At 35.3% G+C, this 20679-nt stretch overlaps 1 protein-coding gene across 8 annotated transcripts in view; it reads right to left on the reverse strand.

Moving 5' to 3' along the window:
• CADPS2 (calcium dependent secretion activator 2) overlaps window positions 1-20679 on the reverse strand; it is a 572739-nt gene that overhangs the window by 129217 nt on the left and 422843 nt on the right. For all 8 annotated transcript variants that reach the window (XM_028846226.2, XM_015134824.3, XM_077997218.1 and 5 more), the window contains exon 14: window positions 9558-9659. In XM_028846226.2, coding sequence (XP_028702059.1) covers window positions 9558-9659 — 102 coding nt within the window. The remainder of the gene's footprint in view (window positions 1-9557; window positions 9660-20679) is intronic.

Raw genomic sequence — 20679 nt, forward strand, 5'->3', positions numbered from 1 at the left:
TTAAACAATAAAGGTATAAGATATGATGAAAAAGGTTCTAAACGTTTTGAGGATACATGTTTTAAAAGAATACAGTAAATAAAAGAACCTCAAGGGTCATGAGTAAAGCAATAATATGCATTCTGCAATAATTTCTTGTTTAAGAATTGTCATCCAAGTTCTAAGAGAAAATGAAATAAGTTCCCCCATTTCCTCCTATGGCATGTGTGGTTTAGGGTGGCCACATATACCACAGCAAGATTCCAGCTCTTTCCTTTGCTGACATTGGCCTGTCTACCATGATGTCTAGCTTTTCCACCTCCCCATACAATACACATAAACCCTCTGCAGTTCTTTTGTCTATAGTCATTTGTCCCAAATATTTCTAGTCCTACATATTCCTACTGCACACCAAGAAATGGAGGACAGGTCATGGGGATGTTCTGAAATCAGTGTCAGACAAGGCTGGAGAGTGAGTGGGCTACTCAGATTTTCATGGTTACATGATGATAACAGGTTTATCGCTCTTTACCAGGGGGGTCCTACTTCAGGTCAATTTCCACTTAAACAATACTGAACATCAGGGCCATTTCATCTTTTTGGAGCTCCTTGCTTTGTTGAACCAGATTCAAAAAAGCACCTCCTCCTAGGACTACAGTTCCCACCGCAGGCTCAAGTGCTACAGGCAGCTGAGCTGTCCTTAGGATGGCACCTTGCTCTGACTTAGAAATCTGCAAACTAATAACTTGCAAAGAAGTTTACGTATCTCTATGTCCTTTTGCATAATTCAGGCATTTAGTGGACATACTTTCTCAGATATAACTAATAATAAAATTATATTTTTCATGCCATAATTTAAACATATTTCCCCCAAAAGCACATATGTTAAGTTTAACTTGTTTTATAGAACTATTTTTTAAAGAAGAGATTGATTTCTCCTTTTTAAAACAAAACAGCAGTTTAATTTATATTAGGATTGGATTTTACATTCGTGAAACTTTCATTAGTCTCACACAGATGCAAATAAATGTTATAAAAATCTAGTCACTCGTTTTTTTTTTTAAAACTGCATATCACATTTATCATTTTATTTACTGCTAAAAATGTCCTTTCTTAATCTTGCCGCTATGTACTCTGCTACTCTCCACCCACACGCACAAAAAAAGCCATAACCAATTTATTTTGATAGTTTCTTCTGTGCAGTGGTGCTTTTAAGAGCATTAGCAAATTAGCAAAGTACCTTTAATCATTTTGTATACTATAAACTTTAATCCACATTTAAATAAAACACAAATTGGGTTCTTGTAGTCCCCTCCCCCTGCTTAATCTTTTCAGTGTATTTGCATAATCCATCCATTGTCTTCCCTATTGTTTATTTCCATTAACCTGTGGGTGACACATTTTATGAATGGAATGTTACTGATCCCCAGATTACATTTAGCATTTCAGGGCTCTGAGGTCCCACTGGGTATGTTCTAAATTAGCATTAGCTGCCCATGATGTGTAAATAATTCAACGCATTTACAGAGTACAAGTAATCCGGAATCAATAAAGTACAGAAAATAACTACATAGAGGCTTAATTAATCTTTACAAAACAAGTTTTAAAAGAAGAGAAGTATTTTGTTCTGCTTTTCAGGCTAAATATTTTAGGTTTTTACCACTCTGGCAGCTCTATAACAGCAAAGCAAAGTGGAAAACACTCATTCATCAAATAAAATTCAGCCACATTATATACTTAACATGAATAAACTGAAGTCACCCTTATTCCCATTATGGCAAATTAATTGCACAGAAAAATAAACCAGCACAGATTTGTCTTACAATTAAGCCCTCTTTGTTCCCTACCTATTTTTAAATACAGTATTATTATTATTTTTTTACCGGTGATATATACACATAGTTTAAAGAGGAAACTTTTTTATCTGACTTTTTTTAAAAAATGAAAACCAGAAATCCTTTATGTCAGTTCCAGTTTCTGCTTTCTATTTTTAAAAAAATGCTGTCAACTTTTAGCTAATTCTTTTGGTATTTAAACTTTATATCCTTCAATTATACATTAATATTTTTATTTCTTGATTTTTCGATTTTAAATATTGTCCTACTAACTTTGCACTATGGAAGAGAAGTATGTAGCTTTCATTTGTTTCAGGAACTGCACATATTTAAAATATACAGTTTGGTTAAGTTTTGACATATGTATATACTTGTGACTATAATCAAGTTAATTCATGGCCTGCAAGTCTTCCCCCCAGACCACAGGCAACTACTCATTTCCTTGCTATAATTTTGATTAGTTTGTATGTCTAGAATTTTAAGTAAGAGGAAATGTACAGTATTTACTTTTGTGGGTCTGATTTCTTTCACTTAGCATAGTTATCTTGATATTTATTCATGCTGTTGTATATATCAAGAGTTCATTCCTTTTTATTGGAGGGTAGTATTCCATTGCATGGCATACACTGGGTATCTGTTGCTTGCTGATGGTCATTTGGCTTTCAGAGTTTGGCTACTATGAATAATGTTGGTATGAGCAATCATATAAGTCTTTGTATGGACACATGCTTCCATTTCTCTTGGGAAAATACCTAGGAATGGAATGGCTGGGTCATATGATAAATGTTTAAATTTTTAAGAATCTGCCAAATTATTTTCCAAAGTGGGTTGTAGCATTTTATATTCCTATCAACAGCATATAAGAGTTCCAGTTTCTCCACAACTGTGCCAACACTTGTTATGTTCAGTTTTTGTTTTGTTTTGAATTTAACTAGTGGTACCTAACTGTGGTTTCAAATTGCAATTCCCTATTGAATAATGAGGCTGAGCATCTTTCTATATGCCTTTTTGCTATAATATTCCTTTGGTGAAGTATCTGTTAAAACAATTTTTTAAATTGGGTTAATATTTTATAATTAAACTTTTAAAATTTTATATATTCTGAATAAAAGTTTACTGTGAGATGTGCATTGTCTCAATATTTTCTCCTATTCTGTGACTTAACTTTTTATTCTAACAATGTCTTTGGAAGACCGAAAGTTCTCAATTTTGAGAAAGTTCAAGGTAACATTTTTTTCCATTTATGAATTATGATTTTTGTATTTTATTTAAGAATCTTTGCCTAGCCCTAAGACACAGATTTTTCTCCCAAGTTTTCTAGGTCTACCTATTTTGAGTTAACTTTTATATTATGGGTGAGGTATGAATTAAGGTCAGTAGTTTGCATTTGAATATCCAATAGTTCCAGTACCATCTGTCGGAAAAAAGTATACTTTGCACATTGCCCTTGCACATTCACTGAAAATCAACAGACCATGTATGTGTGTGAGTCTACTTCTGGACTTTCAATAGCATACTATCTTGATTACTGCAGCATTATAAATTTTGAAATCAATGTTAAGATTCCGACGTTGTCCTTTTTAAAAGTTATTTTTGCTATGGTAAATTCTTTGCATTTACATGTAAACTCTATTATCAGGTTAATTTCTAAAAACCAATCATGCTGGAATTTTGACTGAAATAGGTCAATGTAGAGAGAACTGACAACAATATTGAGTCTTCCAAGCCATGAGTACAGTATCTCTCCCTCTATTTAGGTTTTCTTTAATTTTTCTCAGCAACACTTTATACTATTCAGTGTACAGGTTTTACACATCTTTCATCAGGTTGATCCCAAAGTATTTCATATTTTTTGTTGCTATTTTAAATGATATTAATTTCAATTTGATTGTTGCCAGTATGTAGAAATAAATTAATATTTATATATTTATCACAGGGTGTGGTGGCTTATGCCTGTAATCCCAGTATTTTGGGAGGCCCAGGCAGGAGGATCTCTTGAGCCCAAGAATTTAAGAGTAGACTTGGGCAACATAGGGAGATCCTATCTCTGTAAAAGAAAATATAATCTGTGCATGGTGGCACATGCCTCTGGTCCCAGCTACTTGGGATGCTGAGGTGGGAGGATAGCTTGAGCCTGGGAGGTTGAGGCTGCAGTGAGCAGTGATCACACCACTGTCCATCCCTGAGAGGGTAACAGAGTAAGACCCTGTCTCAAAAAAAAATTATCTAGGATTCTCCAACTTAAATATTATAGTAGAATTTTTTAGATTCCATAAGATTTTCTACTCAGATAATCATGTTACCTGCAAATAAAGATAGTTTTGCTTCTTTCTTTCCAATCTGGATGACTTTAAAAAATCCATTTTTTTTCAGAATCCATGCACTGGCTAGACCATTTGGTACAATTTTGAACAGAAGAAGTGACAGCAGACATCCTTGCCTTGTTTTTGATTTTAGGCAGAAAACATTCAGTCTTTTACCATTAAGTATGTTAGCCGTAGGTTTACCATACATGCCCTTAACTGGTTGTATATAATGTATATTAATAATAGTCCTTCTAATACCTTTATTTACTAATTCTATATTTTGTGTCTTCTCAGTTTTGCTTGGTTGGCTTTTTAATCCTCTTCACTGATCATATTTTACTATTTTTCTATATACTTAAAAAATTTTGACTAGATGCTGGACATAGTGAGTTTTATCTTGTTGATGTCTAGATATTTTTGTATTCCTTTAAATATGCTTGATCTCTGTATTCAAGAATGCACTTAAATTACCTGGAAACAGTTTGACTCATTTGAATGTTGATTTTAATCCCCATTAGGTGATATCAGAGTTGTGTTTATTTTAGGGCTAATTTTTTTCCCATGGCCGAAGCAAAACCTAATGAGTACTCTATAGTACTCTACATATGCCCATGAGTTGGTTTTCCACTCTGGGTAATGAAAACTAGAACTACCCCTGATCTTGTGTGTTAGCATTGGAGATTTTCCCCCATAATCCTTTCCTGTGGTCCTTTGTCAGACCTTGGATAGTTTGCTCACATATATGGAATGATCAATACTTAACCGGAGACTCCAGGGAATCATTTGCAAATACCTGTAGCTCTCTCCTCTCTCTCCTTTAGAACTCTGGCCTGAAATCTCTGGCTACCTTGGCCTCCCTGGAATTCCAGCTCTGCCTCTTCAAGTCAGAGAGTCCACTAGGCTCTACTTAGGTTCCTCCTTTCTGGATCATTGCCTGGAAATGCTCTTCTGGCAGTAAGCAGGTACAACTAAAGGGCTTACTTCATTTCTTTTCCATTTCTCAGGAATCACTTTCATTGCTTTATGTTTAATGTCTTGAAAATATTTTTTCCCATTTTTGGGGCCTTTTAAAATTGTTTCGGGTGAGAGGGTAAATATAATCCCCTACTGCTCCATCTTGGACATAAGTAGCTCTTTTTTTTTTTTTTTTTTTTTTTGACCACATTCCCCCATTATAAACAAAATTTCCGTCCCTTCCTTACTTCTAATATAGTTACATCATTTTTCAGGGGTTAGATCTAAATTCAGTATCTACATTACATTAGTTATGAGAATGTCCTAGACAACTGAGACACAGTATTTTCTATGATTACTTTCTGTGCTTTGCTCAATAGTTTGTTCATAATTCATACTTCTATTTATTTTTGATGTTCTCTCTTTATATACTTAATCAAATACAATTCCAAATTCTAGTAAAACTAGTACACAATCTAATTAATACAAATCCAAGCTCTATTCCAAGTGGGTAAATGTCTCAATATGTCAAAATACGTTTTATCAATTTAATCTACGTTGAAGCCTTTTCTGACATGCTCCAGTCAGCATTGATTGCTCTCTAAAATCAACTGGCACTTTGAGGGTCTCAGTTAACCATCACTCTAGTGATTCCTTTCTCTCTCCCATGCTGATTTCTTGTTTCAGGGATTTTTTTTTTTTTTTTTTTTTTTTTTTTTTTTTTTTTGAGACACAGTGTCACTCCATCACCCAGGCTGGAGTGCAGTCACGTGATCTCGGCTCACTGCCGCCTCTGCCTCCTGGGTTCAAGTAATTCTCATGCCTCAGCCTCCCAAGTAACTGGGAATATACGCGCTCACCACCATGACCAGCTAATTCTGTATTTTTAGCAGAAACAGGCTTTTACCATGTTGGCTAGGCTGGTCTCAAACTCCTGACCTCAAATAAGCCACCCACCTCAGCCTCCCAAAATGTTGGGATTACAGGTGTGAGCCACCACACCCAGCCAGTTTCAGGGATTTTAGATCCTCTTTGTTTCCACCTGGTTTTGGTAAATTCTACAATTCACCAAAGGGAATATAAAAGGAACATTTTTTTTTAGTGCATGTCTAAAAATATCATTATTCTACCATCACTGTTAATAGAAACTATTGCTGGTACAGAATTCTAGGTTGGAAAGGATAGTTTCTCAGAATTATGAAGTTACTGTTTTCCAGATACCAGTACTGCTCCTCACATCAAAATGAAAGTTGAAGAAAAGGATCTTTTAAAGTTTTGTTCACTGTCTAACACATAGTAGGAGCTCAATAAATATTTGTGGAATAAATCAATGTTGAGAAGTCATTCTAACTCATTGTATAAAATCTGGTTTCTCTTTCTGGAAGATTTTAGGGTTTTTTTAACCATTAAGTTTCTGAAAATTCATGAAATGTATTTATAAAACCATCAGTTCTCCTGAGACTCGCTTATTATCATGAGAACAGCATGGGGGAACCTCCCCCACGATCCAATCACCTCCACCTGGTCCCGCCCTTGACACTTGGGGATTGTTACAATTCAAGGTGAGATTTGGGTGGGGACACAGAACCAAACCATATCAGGATTGTAAAGTACATATTTAGAGAAATTATCCAAAGATGATGTGCGTATAAGAGAAATAGAGAAACAAAACTTTAAGAGAGGACAGGAAACTAAAATGATACTAATACAAAATGAATACAATGAATGACGTGGACAGCGCTGTCCATTATTATGTAGTTGTAGTTTTTGGGTGGTAGTGTGGGGGATTGAAGTCCCCTGGTGAGTGGCTCTGATTACTCTAACTCGATATAGCAATCCCATGTCAATGTCAGTGACTGATTGAGGCATCCAGTGCACAGAATTTCTCTGGCTGCTGGTTTTGATTCAAAACCAGGCTCATGAGATATAAAAAAATAGTTTCCTAGATCTTCTAAGGAAACTTTTTATGATCTTAAGAGAAAACTACAGAAAAATACAGCTTCTATGACTTCCTTTGGGCACTGGCATGTATGAATGTGAGGCCAAGAAATTCTGCAGGCTTAATGGCTAAGGTGTGAGATAAAGAAAAAAAAAATAAAAAAATTATGTTATCTTACTACCAGTCTGGGGATGAAGCTATCCCATGAAAGAGAACAGCACTGTGAGAATCACAAAGAAAGAGAGCTGTGGCTACTGAATAAAGCTTGTCTTAAAGCTTGCCTGCTTGAGACCTGCAGGCAAGTGAGCATACAAATTTATTTATTGTTTAAAACAGTTTGAGGTAGAATTTCTATTGCTTGCAGTTGAAATCATTGATATAATAATGGGGACTTATTTAGTTACTAATATAGATATCTAAATGAATGATGGCTGGGTCTCAACGGTAGCAAAAAAGAGGGAAATTACACTGATTTTCATTGAAAGATATATAAAATACATTTAAAGGATTCTATACAACCTAAGAGACAACACTTTGTTTGTTTGTTTTTGGTTGTTTTGTTTTTGTTTTTTTTGAGACAGAGTCTTGTCACCCAAGCTGGAGTGCAGTGGTGTAATCAGAGCTCACTGTAGCACTGACCTCCCAGCCTCAAGTGATCCTCCCACATCACCCTCTGGAATAACTGGGACCACAGGCACACACCACCACACCCAGGTAATTTTTTTGTTTTTCTTTTTTGTGGAGATGGGGTCTCGCTACATTGCCTAGGCTGGTCTTGGACTCCTGGGCTCAAGCAACCTTCCCTCCTAAAGTGCTGGGATTATAGGTGTGAGCCACCGCACCTGGCTAACGCAAAGCTTTCAACAACAGCAAATGCAGAAACACATCTCTACAAATGCAAAAGAATTTTTTATGTCTTCCTTTTGTTTATAAACTCAAAAATCATTTCAGGCAGAGAATTCAATCTTAACTCTGTAAGTTGAATTGAGCTATGTTATCTACAACAGTGTTTCCTAATGTAAATTTACTGGCCTTTTGAGCAGAATAATTCTCCAGTGTGGGACTGTCTCATGTACTGCACTTTTAAACCCAGCACTAAATGACTGTCCCTACTCCTGGTTATCGTGACAATGAAAATCGTACCTCATTCACTTACCCTAAGGTAGTGCTGCCAGCCCCAGTTGAAAAATCACTAATGTAGGGGAACAGATTCATAGTATATACTATGAGATTTTCTCCTTTCAATATCATTTAAAAAATCACAGAGTCTAAGACCTTTATATTATCAGAAAACATAACAAAAAGGAATAATAATGAGGCAATAAGGTATCAGGAAGAATAAGAAGATAAGGAAACAGAGTCTCAGCATAGTCACACAGCATTCATATGGTTAAATAAAATATTTTTGCGAGCATATTCACTAAGTTTATTTTTTAAATAAGTGCACATGAAATGGTTCCAAATCACATGCATGCAACATGGCAGACAGGTTAGAAGACACAATACTTTATGTGATGACATTTTATAGGCCTAATAAGAGAGAGAAAGAAAATATATTGGCATATTTCTGTTTTTAATCATTAAGGTCTGTTGAATTAACTATAACCAGGAGAAAAGAAATATTATCAAGGTATTTATCTTTTACTCTGTAAATGTTTGAAATGTTTCTTAGTATTGGTGGCTTTTTTTTTTTTTTTTTCTTGAGACAAGGTCTCAATGCTCTCGTCCAGGCTGGAGTGCAGTGGTGTGATCACAGCTCACTGCAGCCTCAACCTCCCCAGAATCAGGTGATCCTCCCACCTCTGCCTCCTGAGCAGCTGAGACTATAGACATGCACCACTATGTCTGGCTGGTTAAGTTTTGTGTTTTTTATAGAGATGGGGTTTCACCATTTTGCCCTGTCTGGTCTTGAACTCCTGGTCTCAAGTGATCCACCCCACAAGGCCTCCCAAAGTGTTGGGATTACAGGCATGAGCCTCTGATACAGGCTGATACAGCCTCTGATACAGGCTGATAGCTAAGTTTTTGAGCAAGGAATGGTGCTAGGTGCTGTGACCTGTGTTCTCACAGAATGTAAATAAAAAGATAACTAATGACTTTAAAGCTATGTGGGTTATAAGTGACAAGAAAATAGTACAGACAATAAATGCTCAAAGACTTCAGAATACTCTTTGCTGGAATAATTGAGAAAGGCTCCACTGTGGAGGTGAGACTTGAGGGCTCCTTATCTGGTAACACAGAGAGCAGGAGAAACAGTCACCAGAGCTGGGGGAAGAGACTATGCAAGAATGAGAAATGCAAAAGGCAAGTAAGAGGTGCAATGGATATTGGAGGGGGAATGGCTAACCTAAATAAGTACAGGAGACTGATACGCTGAGAAGCAGACCACAGACTGAAGAGTGTGGATCTTCCCCTGCAGGCAATGGAGGGCTACTGATGATCTTGAACACTAGCAGAATGATACAAAGAACAATTTGTGGGGGAAGTAAGGGTTGAGTGAAGTATGAAAAGAAATATTTATATTAATGAATAAAATATATATACCTGAAATGGCTTATCTGATTTTCTAAAAGGGAAGAGAGTCTCTCTTTTATCTCCTCAAATCTTTCTTTTTCTTCCACTGAAACAGTCCCAATTCCATCAGGTCTGAAAAAAAAAAATCAGAATCAATAATTTATATTGATTGAGCATTTACTTTTATATGTTTAATACCTTTATATATATATATATTTTTTTTAAAATCCAAGGAAAAGTTCACTGTATACATGTTAATTGTGTTTACAGTGGAAACTTACTGGATATATTTGCAGCCATTTGCTTTATATTTTGACCCAGAATGAATGGAATGGAATTATTCTCTTTTAGACAGTCTTCAAGGTAAAAGATTACAATAAATATTTTCCAGATCTACCAAAACAATGACTAGTCCTTGAAAATGGCAGTGAAAAGTGTTTTATAGTAGTACCAAACATTTGACCAACCAAGTGAAATCCTCTGAATGAAGATATTATTAAAAAATAATGAAGGTAAGGTAAAATGTCTTAACTGCTTCTCTTCTAAATAATAATTCTGCTAACACAGAACTGGAGATTTAATTGTTGTAGGAAACATAAAAATTCTGGATACATGTAGAAGTTCACTGCCCTTTTTGTTTGCTTAAATATATAGGCCTATGAATAAAAATAAATATTAGAATTAAAATATACAGGGAAGAAAGAAAGCTATGTTTCTTTTCAAGATTTTTGTGTTTAAATATTCCTGTGAAAGCAACGTGAGTTCCATCAGAATTTTACAAAGCAGCTATGAAGACTGAAAAAAAATCTTATTTTACTAAGATTAGGATTAAAAATGTAAAATATATCAAATAACAGAAATTTATAATTTATTCTGTATCAATTTAGGTATCCGGTTGTACAGCAATCATCTAAAATCTTGAACATAGAAATCTTAACTGTCTTGTTAATGCAGAGGAAAAAAAGTATGAATCTCATATTCACTTCAAAACCTGTTTATATATTTTAACAACAAAATAAGCCTTTTGCACTTGATAATTAACACCAATCATTTCCTACCTTATTAGTTTGTTTATTTATTTGTTTATTTATTTATTGAGACAGAGTTTTGCTCTTGTTGCCCAGGCTGCAGTGCAACGGCACGATCTTGGCTCACTGCAACCTCCGCCTCCTGGGTTCAAGCAATTCTCCTGCCTCAGCCTCCCTAGTAGCTGGGATTACAGGCACCTGCCATCATGCTTGGCTAATTTTTGTATTTTTAGTAGAGACGGGGTTTCACACTGTTGGTCAGGCTGGTCTCGAACTCCTGACCTAAAGTGATATGCCCACCTTGGCCTCCCAAAGTGCTGGGATTACAGGTGTGAGCCACCGTGCCCAGCTTAGCTTATTTCTCTAAAGATTATATTTTAATTCCCAAAGACTTGTGCATTTATCATTCCAATGTACTAACTGTAATGGTTACATATAAAATAGGTAGAAACAGGAATTATTGAAAACAAAGAAAAATGAATGCTTAAAATAACTTTCCTGGCCGGGCGCGGTGGCTCACGCCTGTAATCCCAGCACTTTGGGAGGCCGAGGCGGGCGGATCACAAGGTCTGGAGATCGAGACCACGGTGAAACCCCGTCTCTACTAAAAAAAAAAAATACAAAAAATTAGCCGGGCGCGGTTGTGGGCGCCTGTAGTCCCAGCTATTCGGGAGGCTGAGGCAGGAGAATGGCGTGAACCCGGGAGGCGGAGCTTGCAGTGAGCCGAGATCGCGCCACTGCACTCCAGCCTGGGCAACAGAGCGAGACTCTGTCTCAAAAAAAAAAAAAAAAAAAAAAAAAATAACTTTCCTAACAAGATTTTTATTTGTTCCTTTATATATATACATATAATCATATGTATGTGCATGTATACATATGTTTGATGCTTGTTAACTAGTCAATGAGGACGAAAGCAATTAATTTTAAACTTATACCTGAATTATACTGACATAATGACCTCTCAGTCAAATCAAAGTATCATTTAAGTACGAGAATATTTTTCCAATATAGAGTACATAATTTTTACTTCAGAGACTCACATGCTGCTGGAATTTACGCTTTGAAAAACATTTCTTACAATATTTTATTCCTGAATAGGGAAACATTAATTTCATACACAGAATAATAAATCAATCACATTTATTCCATCTGAATTCATTTTGAATGTTAACTATGGAAAAATTAATGGCCAAATATTAGTCTTTCAAGTATTTTTAGGAAGGAGAAAAAGTCTAATGCATAAATTACAAAGCAGTGAACTATGAGTGAATCCTAATATTTTACATTTATTTAATAATGGATTTTTCACATATTACTTTAGAATCAATTCCTGTTGAGCGAATGTTAATACAAAATACAAACTTTAACCTATGAATAATTATGCACTGATAATGATCACAAAAGTTCAACTGGGAAATTCTGTTTAAATCATTAATTGGGAATTTGGGTATTCAGACAAAAACTATCCCTAAATTACATTATTATGTAGACAACAATAAAAACTCATACCATAATGTTACAGGTGATTATTTCACTGAATATGCTTATGCAAATTGATAAAAAGAGAAAATAACTTATCTTTATTATTCTGCTGATTTGACATAATCTTTTGGCTTAGCTACCTGACAGGCGCTACATAGTTAAATATGAGTAAACGTTTCTATTTGGTTCAACTGTCAAATGAGATAGTCATCCACGGTGATAGTGTAAGTTGTCCCATCATATTAGACTTCACTGTGGCACACTGCCTGCTTGACAGAATGGAGCCAGGGGGTCAGGTGATGACAAGTGAGAAAGGTAAGTCAGGGGAAGCTTACTTGTGTCAACCTTCACTAAGAAAAGAATGTTATATAGAGTGAAGGACCACCATTTTACTGAGTTTATCACTAAATTAGGTACAAATCTGACAGGTTAAATTCCATGTTTAGCAATTTGGACTTGCCTTTGTTTACACATCCTTATTTTAGTATATATACAAGATTAAGTACTGAATATTAGGAATATGAAGCAGCCTTCTATATCTAAATTATGGGTAATAAATGGTAACTTTGCAGTAGTCAACTCTAAAGGTAACATTTCCTCCTACAATAATTCTTCCTGACAAATGCAAATACTTTCCATATCATCAACATCTTGTCATTGTAATTATTAAAACAAACATAATGATGAACACTTATAGAATTTTAAATGCATGTCTGATAATTTGTACTGGCTATTTTATGTGTAGAATAACACATAAAGCCCACAGCAATCCTGTCTCCTTTCCAAAACAGAAGGCTGCTGAGGCTCAGGGAGGTTAGGTTAATTCTCCAAGGTCACACCGCTGACAAACGCAGGAGCCTGGACTTGAACCTAGGTCTCTTGCCCTCCGAGGACAATGCTCTTGCTCTTATCCTTCCTCTCTTTCTGCTATATTTTGACAGAAAATAATAAGGAGCAATAGAAAACCAATTAAACCATGAAAATTACATTTGAAAAGCAATAATGGACTATTTTGAATATCCTTACATTAGACATTTTCTATCTGACTTGTCTAAGGTGGAGACTTTAAAAACCAATGACATTGAAAATATAACGCTTACCATTGAATCAGCAAGTTAGTTAAAGAAGACCCTAAGAAAGGAAGTCCTAAACCTTGCTCTTTCATACATTCTAAAGTATGTTTTTACAAAAGCCTTGAGAGAAATTTAAACCAGTTATATTTTATGAATGTTTGTTTAGTAGACTAAGAGTATTCGAGATTTAAAAATTATTGTTCATATAAGCTCAGTTTATAAATTCATTCCTGCCAGCTCTACCTTCAAAACACACCCAGAACCTGACCTTCCTTCACCATATCCACCACTGATCCACTGACCCCAGCCACCATCAGCTTATCCCTGAGTATGTAGGCAGCCTCTTGGTCTTTCTCCTTCAGCGCTTTCTTTGTCAGAGAACTGGCCACACACTACTCTGAGCCTCTTCAAGCATGAGTCATTTTTACAGTACTCCTTGACTCAAATGTTGTAATGGTAGCACACAAGGTAAAAGTCAAAGCCTTTATAATGGTCTATTAGCCCCGCTTCCCACAATCTGACCTTATCTACCCCCTTACTTGCCCTGTTCCCCTCCACTCAAGCCATGCTGGCCTCCTAGCTAGTCTTTAAACACAGGAAGCAAGCTCCAGCCTCAAGGCCTTTGCAAGTGCTGCTGCTTCTGCCTGAGAGCGCTTTCTCTATGTGTACACAAAATTATATATGCACACATGCACACCTGGCTTGCTTGCTCACTTTCTTCTGGTATCTACTTACATGACTCGCGATTAGTGAGGTTATCTTCAACCATCCTATATGAAGGTGTGTTTCCCATTCCCATAGACCTTTTTCTCAATATGTTTTATTGATGGCCACTGTACATATGGCTGCCACCTAACATGATACATTTATCTATTTGGTTACTGTCTGCTTCCTTTGTGATGTATCTCTAGTGCCAGAATACCAGCTGGCATATTGTTGATATTTAACACATACATGCTGAGGAAATGAATGAGTGATATATGCAATATAAAAAATTACTTAACATGACAAGAATTCATGAATTAGTAATATGACAAGGGTATATTAGAATAGGGTATAAATTATTGGAACATTTTTATTTTATTTTTTAATTTTGAGATGGAGTTTCCCTCTGTCACCCAGGCTGGAGTGCAGTGGTGCAATTTCAGCTCACTGCAACCTCCGCCTCTCAGGTTCAAGCGATTCTCCTGCCTCAGCCTCCCAAGTAGTTGGGATTACAGGTGCGCGCCACCACGCCTGGCTAATTTTGTATATTTTTAGCAGAGATGAGGTTTCAAGTTGGCCAGGCTGGTCTCGAACTCCTGGCCTCAGGGGATCCACCCCCCGTCAGCCTCCCAAAGTGCTGGGATTTCAGGGGAGAGCCACCATGCTCAGCTTGTAACATTTTTATTATGTGATAGTTGCTAAAATAGAACATTTCGTGAAAAGCAAACAGAAGTGGGAACTGTAGTTAAGTGCACTGGGTAAAAAGATCTCTGATTAAAGTTAGTATGTATTAACACTTAGCAGAAAATCTTCGGTGTTTAATTCTACTTTAATTAATAGTAAAATAATTTACTTTAAATCTTAAGAATAGAATTTTTCTCCTTAGATATAAGTAAACATAATCATGCCGCTTTGACATCGATAGTCTGTTAAAATGTGGTTATTTAAAATTGTAACATAAAAGACAAATTTTCTCATTCGAATGTTAAGTGGGACTTAAGTCTATGATGATAATTAAATATTAACGTGGTTCTGATGAGAAGAAAGGGTAGTCTTATGTATCAAGATTTACTATTCTCATTTTTTTCTGGGGCCTGTAGTTATTGAAGTTACATGATTTCAATAAAAATAGGGTGCTCTGTGAAAAAGGCTTAAGATATGAACAAATTATAAAACACAGATGAAAATAGATACACTTCTTTTAATTACAGATAAAGTCAAACAAGTTATGACATAAACCTTCTATCTGGTCTTAAACAATAAGCAACTGAACACCAAATGCAGTTGTGTGCTAATTTACCTCAAAGATTCTTAAAAAACAGAATTTGTACAACAGAACCTTCTGCCGCTGAGGCCTGATCTTAACATATTCCTGTGGGTCACATTCTGTTTTCAGAGAAGCCATCACACACACGTACATCCCCCTGCAAGCTGCATACAAATATGTGTACACAAACACAGACAATACTTTTTGAAAGGTAGATTCATCTAAAAAATAGTTGATAAGGCTTCTACATACATACTTACTTAAATTTCTCCATGAACTAAGCAATTTTGTAACTTGCTTAGTTCATCAGTCTGGCAGATTACTGCATTCTAAAACAAATGCAAAAACTCTTTTATATGTATTGAACATCCTGATTATCAATTCCTCCTGTAACAAGTGTGACATGAGCTCCAAATTGAAAAAGATATTTTTAAAGAAAAAGTCAGGAATGAGAGGATTAAACAGCATTACTCATCCTAATCCATTTTCTATGATTTCTGATGGTTTCTGAGGTAAAACAAATTAAAAATTTAGTTTCTATAAAGGTAAAGAACAACTACACTATAGGGTAAGAAATATCTAAGAAAAAGAGTACAAAACTGGGCAGCAGAATCAGGCATTTGAGCAGAAGAGAAAATATCAATGAGGAAATCTGCTTAAATATTCAGATCTGTGCAAACTTACTGCTTTACTTCCCTTGTTCGAACAGTTTGTATTCACACATTTTATAGTTCCCTTTTCCAGTATAATAAAAAATTTCAGAGACTTGTAACACCAATAAAAACTAATTTTGACATGTTTAATATCCATTCCTTTGGAGTAAATTTGAGTAAAGATGAATTAATGGCTTTCAACATTTTCCAAAACACATTGTAAGGAACAATGACCTTCAGGGATGCCCAGATATTTTGTAAACAATGCAAATTACACAACCCTTTTAGAGGTTCACAGGACAATCACAGCATATGAAGGGGTCTGAGAAGCCTGATAGTAAAGAAATCTGTTTAACTTTGTTTAAATAGCACTTCCAAAATTATGTAGTCATATCTGCCCACATTCCTACTTAAAATTCATTATTTAGTGCTGATGAGCATCCATTCTATTACTTAATGAAAACTATACCATCTTCTAGAGTTACTTTGTTCAATCACTTTTATCACCTGGACAGCTTCTAGATATGTGAGGGATAAATGTGTTTATAATCCCCAGGCTTTATAATCTCTAGGACTCTGCATATTGCCTGGTATACAGTGCTTAGCAAGCTTGTGGGTTGAATAAAGACACCAGGGTTAACACTGTATAGCAAAGTATAGTTAAATTAATGAGACATTAAATTAAATTAATTTGGTTAAATTTATTTTAAATGTTCCCCCACCCCATCTCCAACTCATCAGGTAAGTTTGTCCTGGAAATCTGGTGGTTTGTTGTAAAAGATTATTTCACAAGCAATGCGTGGGCAACTGACAAAGTTCGTGGTGCTTTTGAGTTTCTTACAGGCTTCTTTTCACCTGCCTCTGCTATGAGGAATGCATGACATCTTAGCTTCCTCTAGGGAAAGTGAGAAGAGGAGAGACACCTAGAGGGTGGTATTTCTGAATTGTCAATTCTGCCTGCAACACAGCAGGTAAAAGTCACTTTGCACTTCGTGTATTTCCCACCAATATCCATTTGTGAACAGAATGGAAAGGAGAGGATGTCACAGCACGAGAATAAGAAATGACGAAAGATGATGAGGAAGAAAACAACAATCCCTTCTTTTTTGTTTCCTAACCTATACTACCTCCTATTGTTTGAATCAAATGATGCATCATTTGGATGGTCACATATTACACACTCAGTGCCCTTTTACTTCCCCTCTAATTTTAAATATCCAGAAGAAATTATGTCTTTATATGATCATTGAGATATAAGAAACAGATTTTCTATGAGAAAATATTTTAAAGGATGAGATTCTGAAATATGTTCTTATCTTTTTACAAACACTCCCTCCTTCCTTGTCTGGATTTTGCACTGCATTCTAATTTCCTTGGATGTTTATTTACAAAAGGCTAGATACCACTATGGTGAAAGCAATCATCTGACTCTATGAAGATCGAAGATCGTATTACCTCATTTTTGTGTTAGGGTGGTGATGAATAGACCAAGGACCAAAACGTGCTTGATAACTGGCCTCTCCTGGGACCAAACAAACAAATAAGAAAACTTTCTTGGACTATTCTAAACTGAAATAACTGCTATACATAATTCTAGAATTCAAGAGAAAGAAATACCAAGAGCAATTTAAAGAGAATTAAAGTTGGTATAGAGGTTCTCTGATACAAATATCACCCTCTGCCCTATACCTAATATTTTTTAAAAACAACATACATTGTAACTAAAGGACTTCATATATATCATACTGTGAGAAGAGAAATTTGGAAAAATAAAGACCAAAATGAAAATTTCCTATAAATATGCCAACCAGAAATAACTGAAATATTATTTTTTAAATATAATTATAATTTATTTCTCTAAATATAGATGTATTATACATTCTGATTCATAATTTGATTGTTTTAATGAATGGTAAACTTAAAAAATATAATTTAAAAATTCTAATTTATAATGAAATAATTATATTTCAATATATGGATGTGCTATAATTTACTAATCCAATTATCCATTATTTAGAAATGTAGGCATTTTTCTTCCATTTTTTGCTATCATAGATAGTGCTTAAATATTTAATTAATCTTATAATGTATATGTTTAACCCATATCCAAATGTTTTCTTAGGATAAATTCCTAAAGGTATATTGCTAGCTTAAATGCTTATTTTTGGGTATTCGATACATATTGCAAAGTTGGTTTTTTAGAAAGCACTTATCAACTTATACTCTGGCCTGCAGTGCATGAAATTATTAATTTCCCTGAAACCTCACCAACTGTAGTGTTTATCATTCATTACAATCATTTCCAATTTTATACACTAAAAGGGGATCTGTTTTACTATATTAATTTCTATGATGGAAAATGATGCTATCTTGCTGGTTATGTAGGGCCTTTATCATGTGCCATAAAAATAATTGCAGTTGATTAATTTAAAAACATTTAATTTTAAACTTACTTAAGAAGGTCCATAATATATCACCTACAAAATTTGTAAACAGATGGTGCAATGTCATTCACTTATTTACTCAATCAATATTTATGGACCACTTGGTCAGGTCATGGGATACAATGTAAGCACAACAGAAATGGTTTCTGTCCCAATAGAGTTTATAGTAGGAAAATGTATACAAAATGAAAATTAGACAATAAGTATACAATTACATTTAAGAAGGGCAAAAGTATAAAGGTCTGATCTAGTTTGGAATGTCAGAGAAGGATTCAGTTTAGAAATGATATTTAACCTGAAATGTGATGAATGAGCAGCAGTTATTTAGGTGAAACCTGAAGCAGAAGGCAGTTTGAGGAGGGGCCCAGGATGTTTTCCATAAAGATGTCCAAATAATGTTTTAAATGCAAATTTTCATGTGACTTCTGCTTCCAGTATGGTGGACTAACTTGATACTCCCCAAATCCTTATTCACTACGAAACACCTAAGTACTGCATAAGCCACAACAATTATATGTTAAATGTTGTCCAGCTCTTACAATAAAGTAAAATAGTTCTCCCAAGGGTGGGCTAACAAAACAAATGAATCTGATGAAAGCAGAGAAGGGGCAAATACGAACAACATGGCTGCCTTGGTGGTAAATATCAATACTGAGAAAGCTTTACAGCTGTGTCCAAGGGAATGGATCACTGGGTCATAGACCTAATTTGGAACTGCTAAGCCTGAGATGCCTGCATAAAAATGGGACCCTTGAATGGGTGATAGTATCAGTGAACAGACAATGCACTCCCTAACATCAAGGAAGAACAAGAACAAGTCCTCTTTAGAGGGAAGCATTCTGAGCCCAGGCCTGATAAGAATTCCCACAGATTAATCTCAAGTATAAATGATTATTACCAAAAAATGCTAGTTGCATTAAAAAAAAAAAATAAACAAGTGACCATGGCAAAAATGTCACCAGAAACAATAGAAAATTCAGTTATTTGAAAGATAATATGAAATAATTACAAAAGATCTAAGGAAACAAAAAATGGAATCAAACCAAGAAAGGAAAAAGATATTCAGAAGTAATCAAGCAGAGTTGAAAAAGAATCAGAATTTCCAGGACTAAAGAATTTGTTAATTGAAATTAGCAAATCAATAAGTGGGTGAAACAGTAGATGTCGCAGCTAAAGAGAGAACTGAAGTAAAGGTTGGCAAACTGTGGCACATCACCTGCTTTTGTCAATATAATTTTGTTGGGACAAGCCACACTCATTCATTTATATATTGTCCATGACTGCTTCTGCACAGCAATGGCAGAGTTGTATAGTTATAACAGAGACTATATGGTCAAAAATAGTTACAAGATTTTGTATAGGTACAAAGCCCAAAATAGTTGCCATGTTTACTGTAGAGCCCTTCACAATATTCTCCAACACAACTAGAATACAGAATTAAAAACATTACACAGGATGTAGCTGGAAAAATACATAGATAGAATACATGTTAGAGACATTAAAAGAGATAGAAGATAAAATGCCTAGTACATGGGTAATTGGAGTTTCAAATGAGAAGAAAAAGATTGTAGAAGAGACGATATTTAAAGAGATAATGCTATTCCAGAACTAATGACAAATATAAATCTTTATATTCCAATCAGGGTAAGTAAAAAGAAATGCACACTTACACGATATCATGGCAGGTAGATCAGAAATTCATATATGTCCCAATCACAATAAATTAAAATAAATCCGTACAAAGAAACCTTATACTGTACTTATAAAAAGTACAAAACAATCTTTTTAAAAAAAATCATCCAGAGGAAAAAGAGGAATCATCCTTAAAAGACTAGCATTTGTACTGCCAAGAGCCTTTTTTGTTGTTGTTTTGTTTTGTTTTTTTAAGATGGAGTCTCGCTCTGTCACCAGGCTGGAGTGTAGTGGCGCCATCTCAACTCACTGCAACCTCCGCCTCCCAGGATCCAGCGATTCTCCTGCCTCAGCCTCTTGAGTAGCTGGGACTACAGGTGCACGGCACCATGCCTACTAAGTTTTGTATTTTTTAGTAGAGATGGGGTTTCACCATATTGGCCAGGCTGGTCTTAAACTCCTGACCTGGTGATCCGCCCACCTCGGCCGCCCAAAGTGCTAGGATTACAGGTGTGAGCCACCGCATCCGGCCTGCCAAGAGCCTTTGTAATGACAACAAAGAAAATCAGAAGAAAATGAATATCTTCAAAGTTCTAAGAGAAAATAACTATCAACCTAGCGCTGTATAACTAGCAAAACTTTCTTTGAAAAATTAGGATGAAATAAAAGAAATTCCCGATAACAATTCACAGTGTATCAGAGACCATTTATAGGAAAGTCCAAAGAACATTCTTCAGAAAAAAGGAAAATTGTTTCTAAATCTAAGGAAGTACTGAATACAAAATAATATTTAATTCATAAGTTTTGGGAAAAAAGGATATAACTAAAATACCACACAATTTAAGCATGTAGGCCAGAAAGGGGGTGA

The sequence above is a fragment of the Macaca mulatta genome, chromosome 3, assembly GCF_049350105.2.
Source record: "Macaca mulatta isolate MMU2019108-1 chromosome 3, T2T-MMU8v2.0, whole genome shotgun sequence".
Classification (NCBI taxonomy): domain Eukaryota; kingdom Metazoa; phylum Chordata; class Mammalia; order Primates; family Cercopithecidae; genus Macaca; species Macaca mulatta.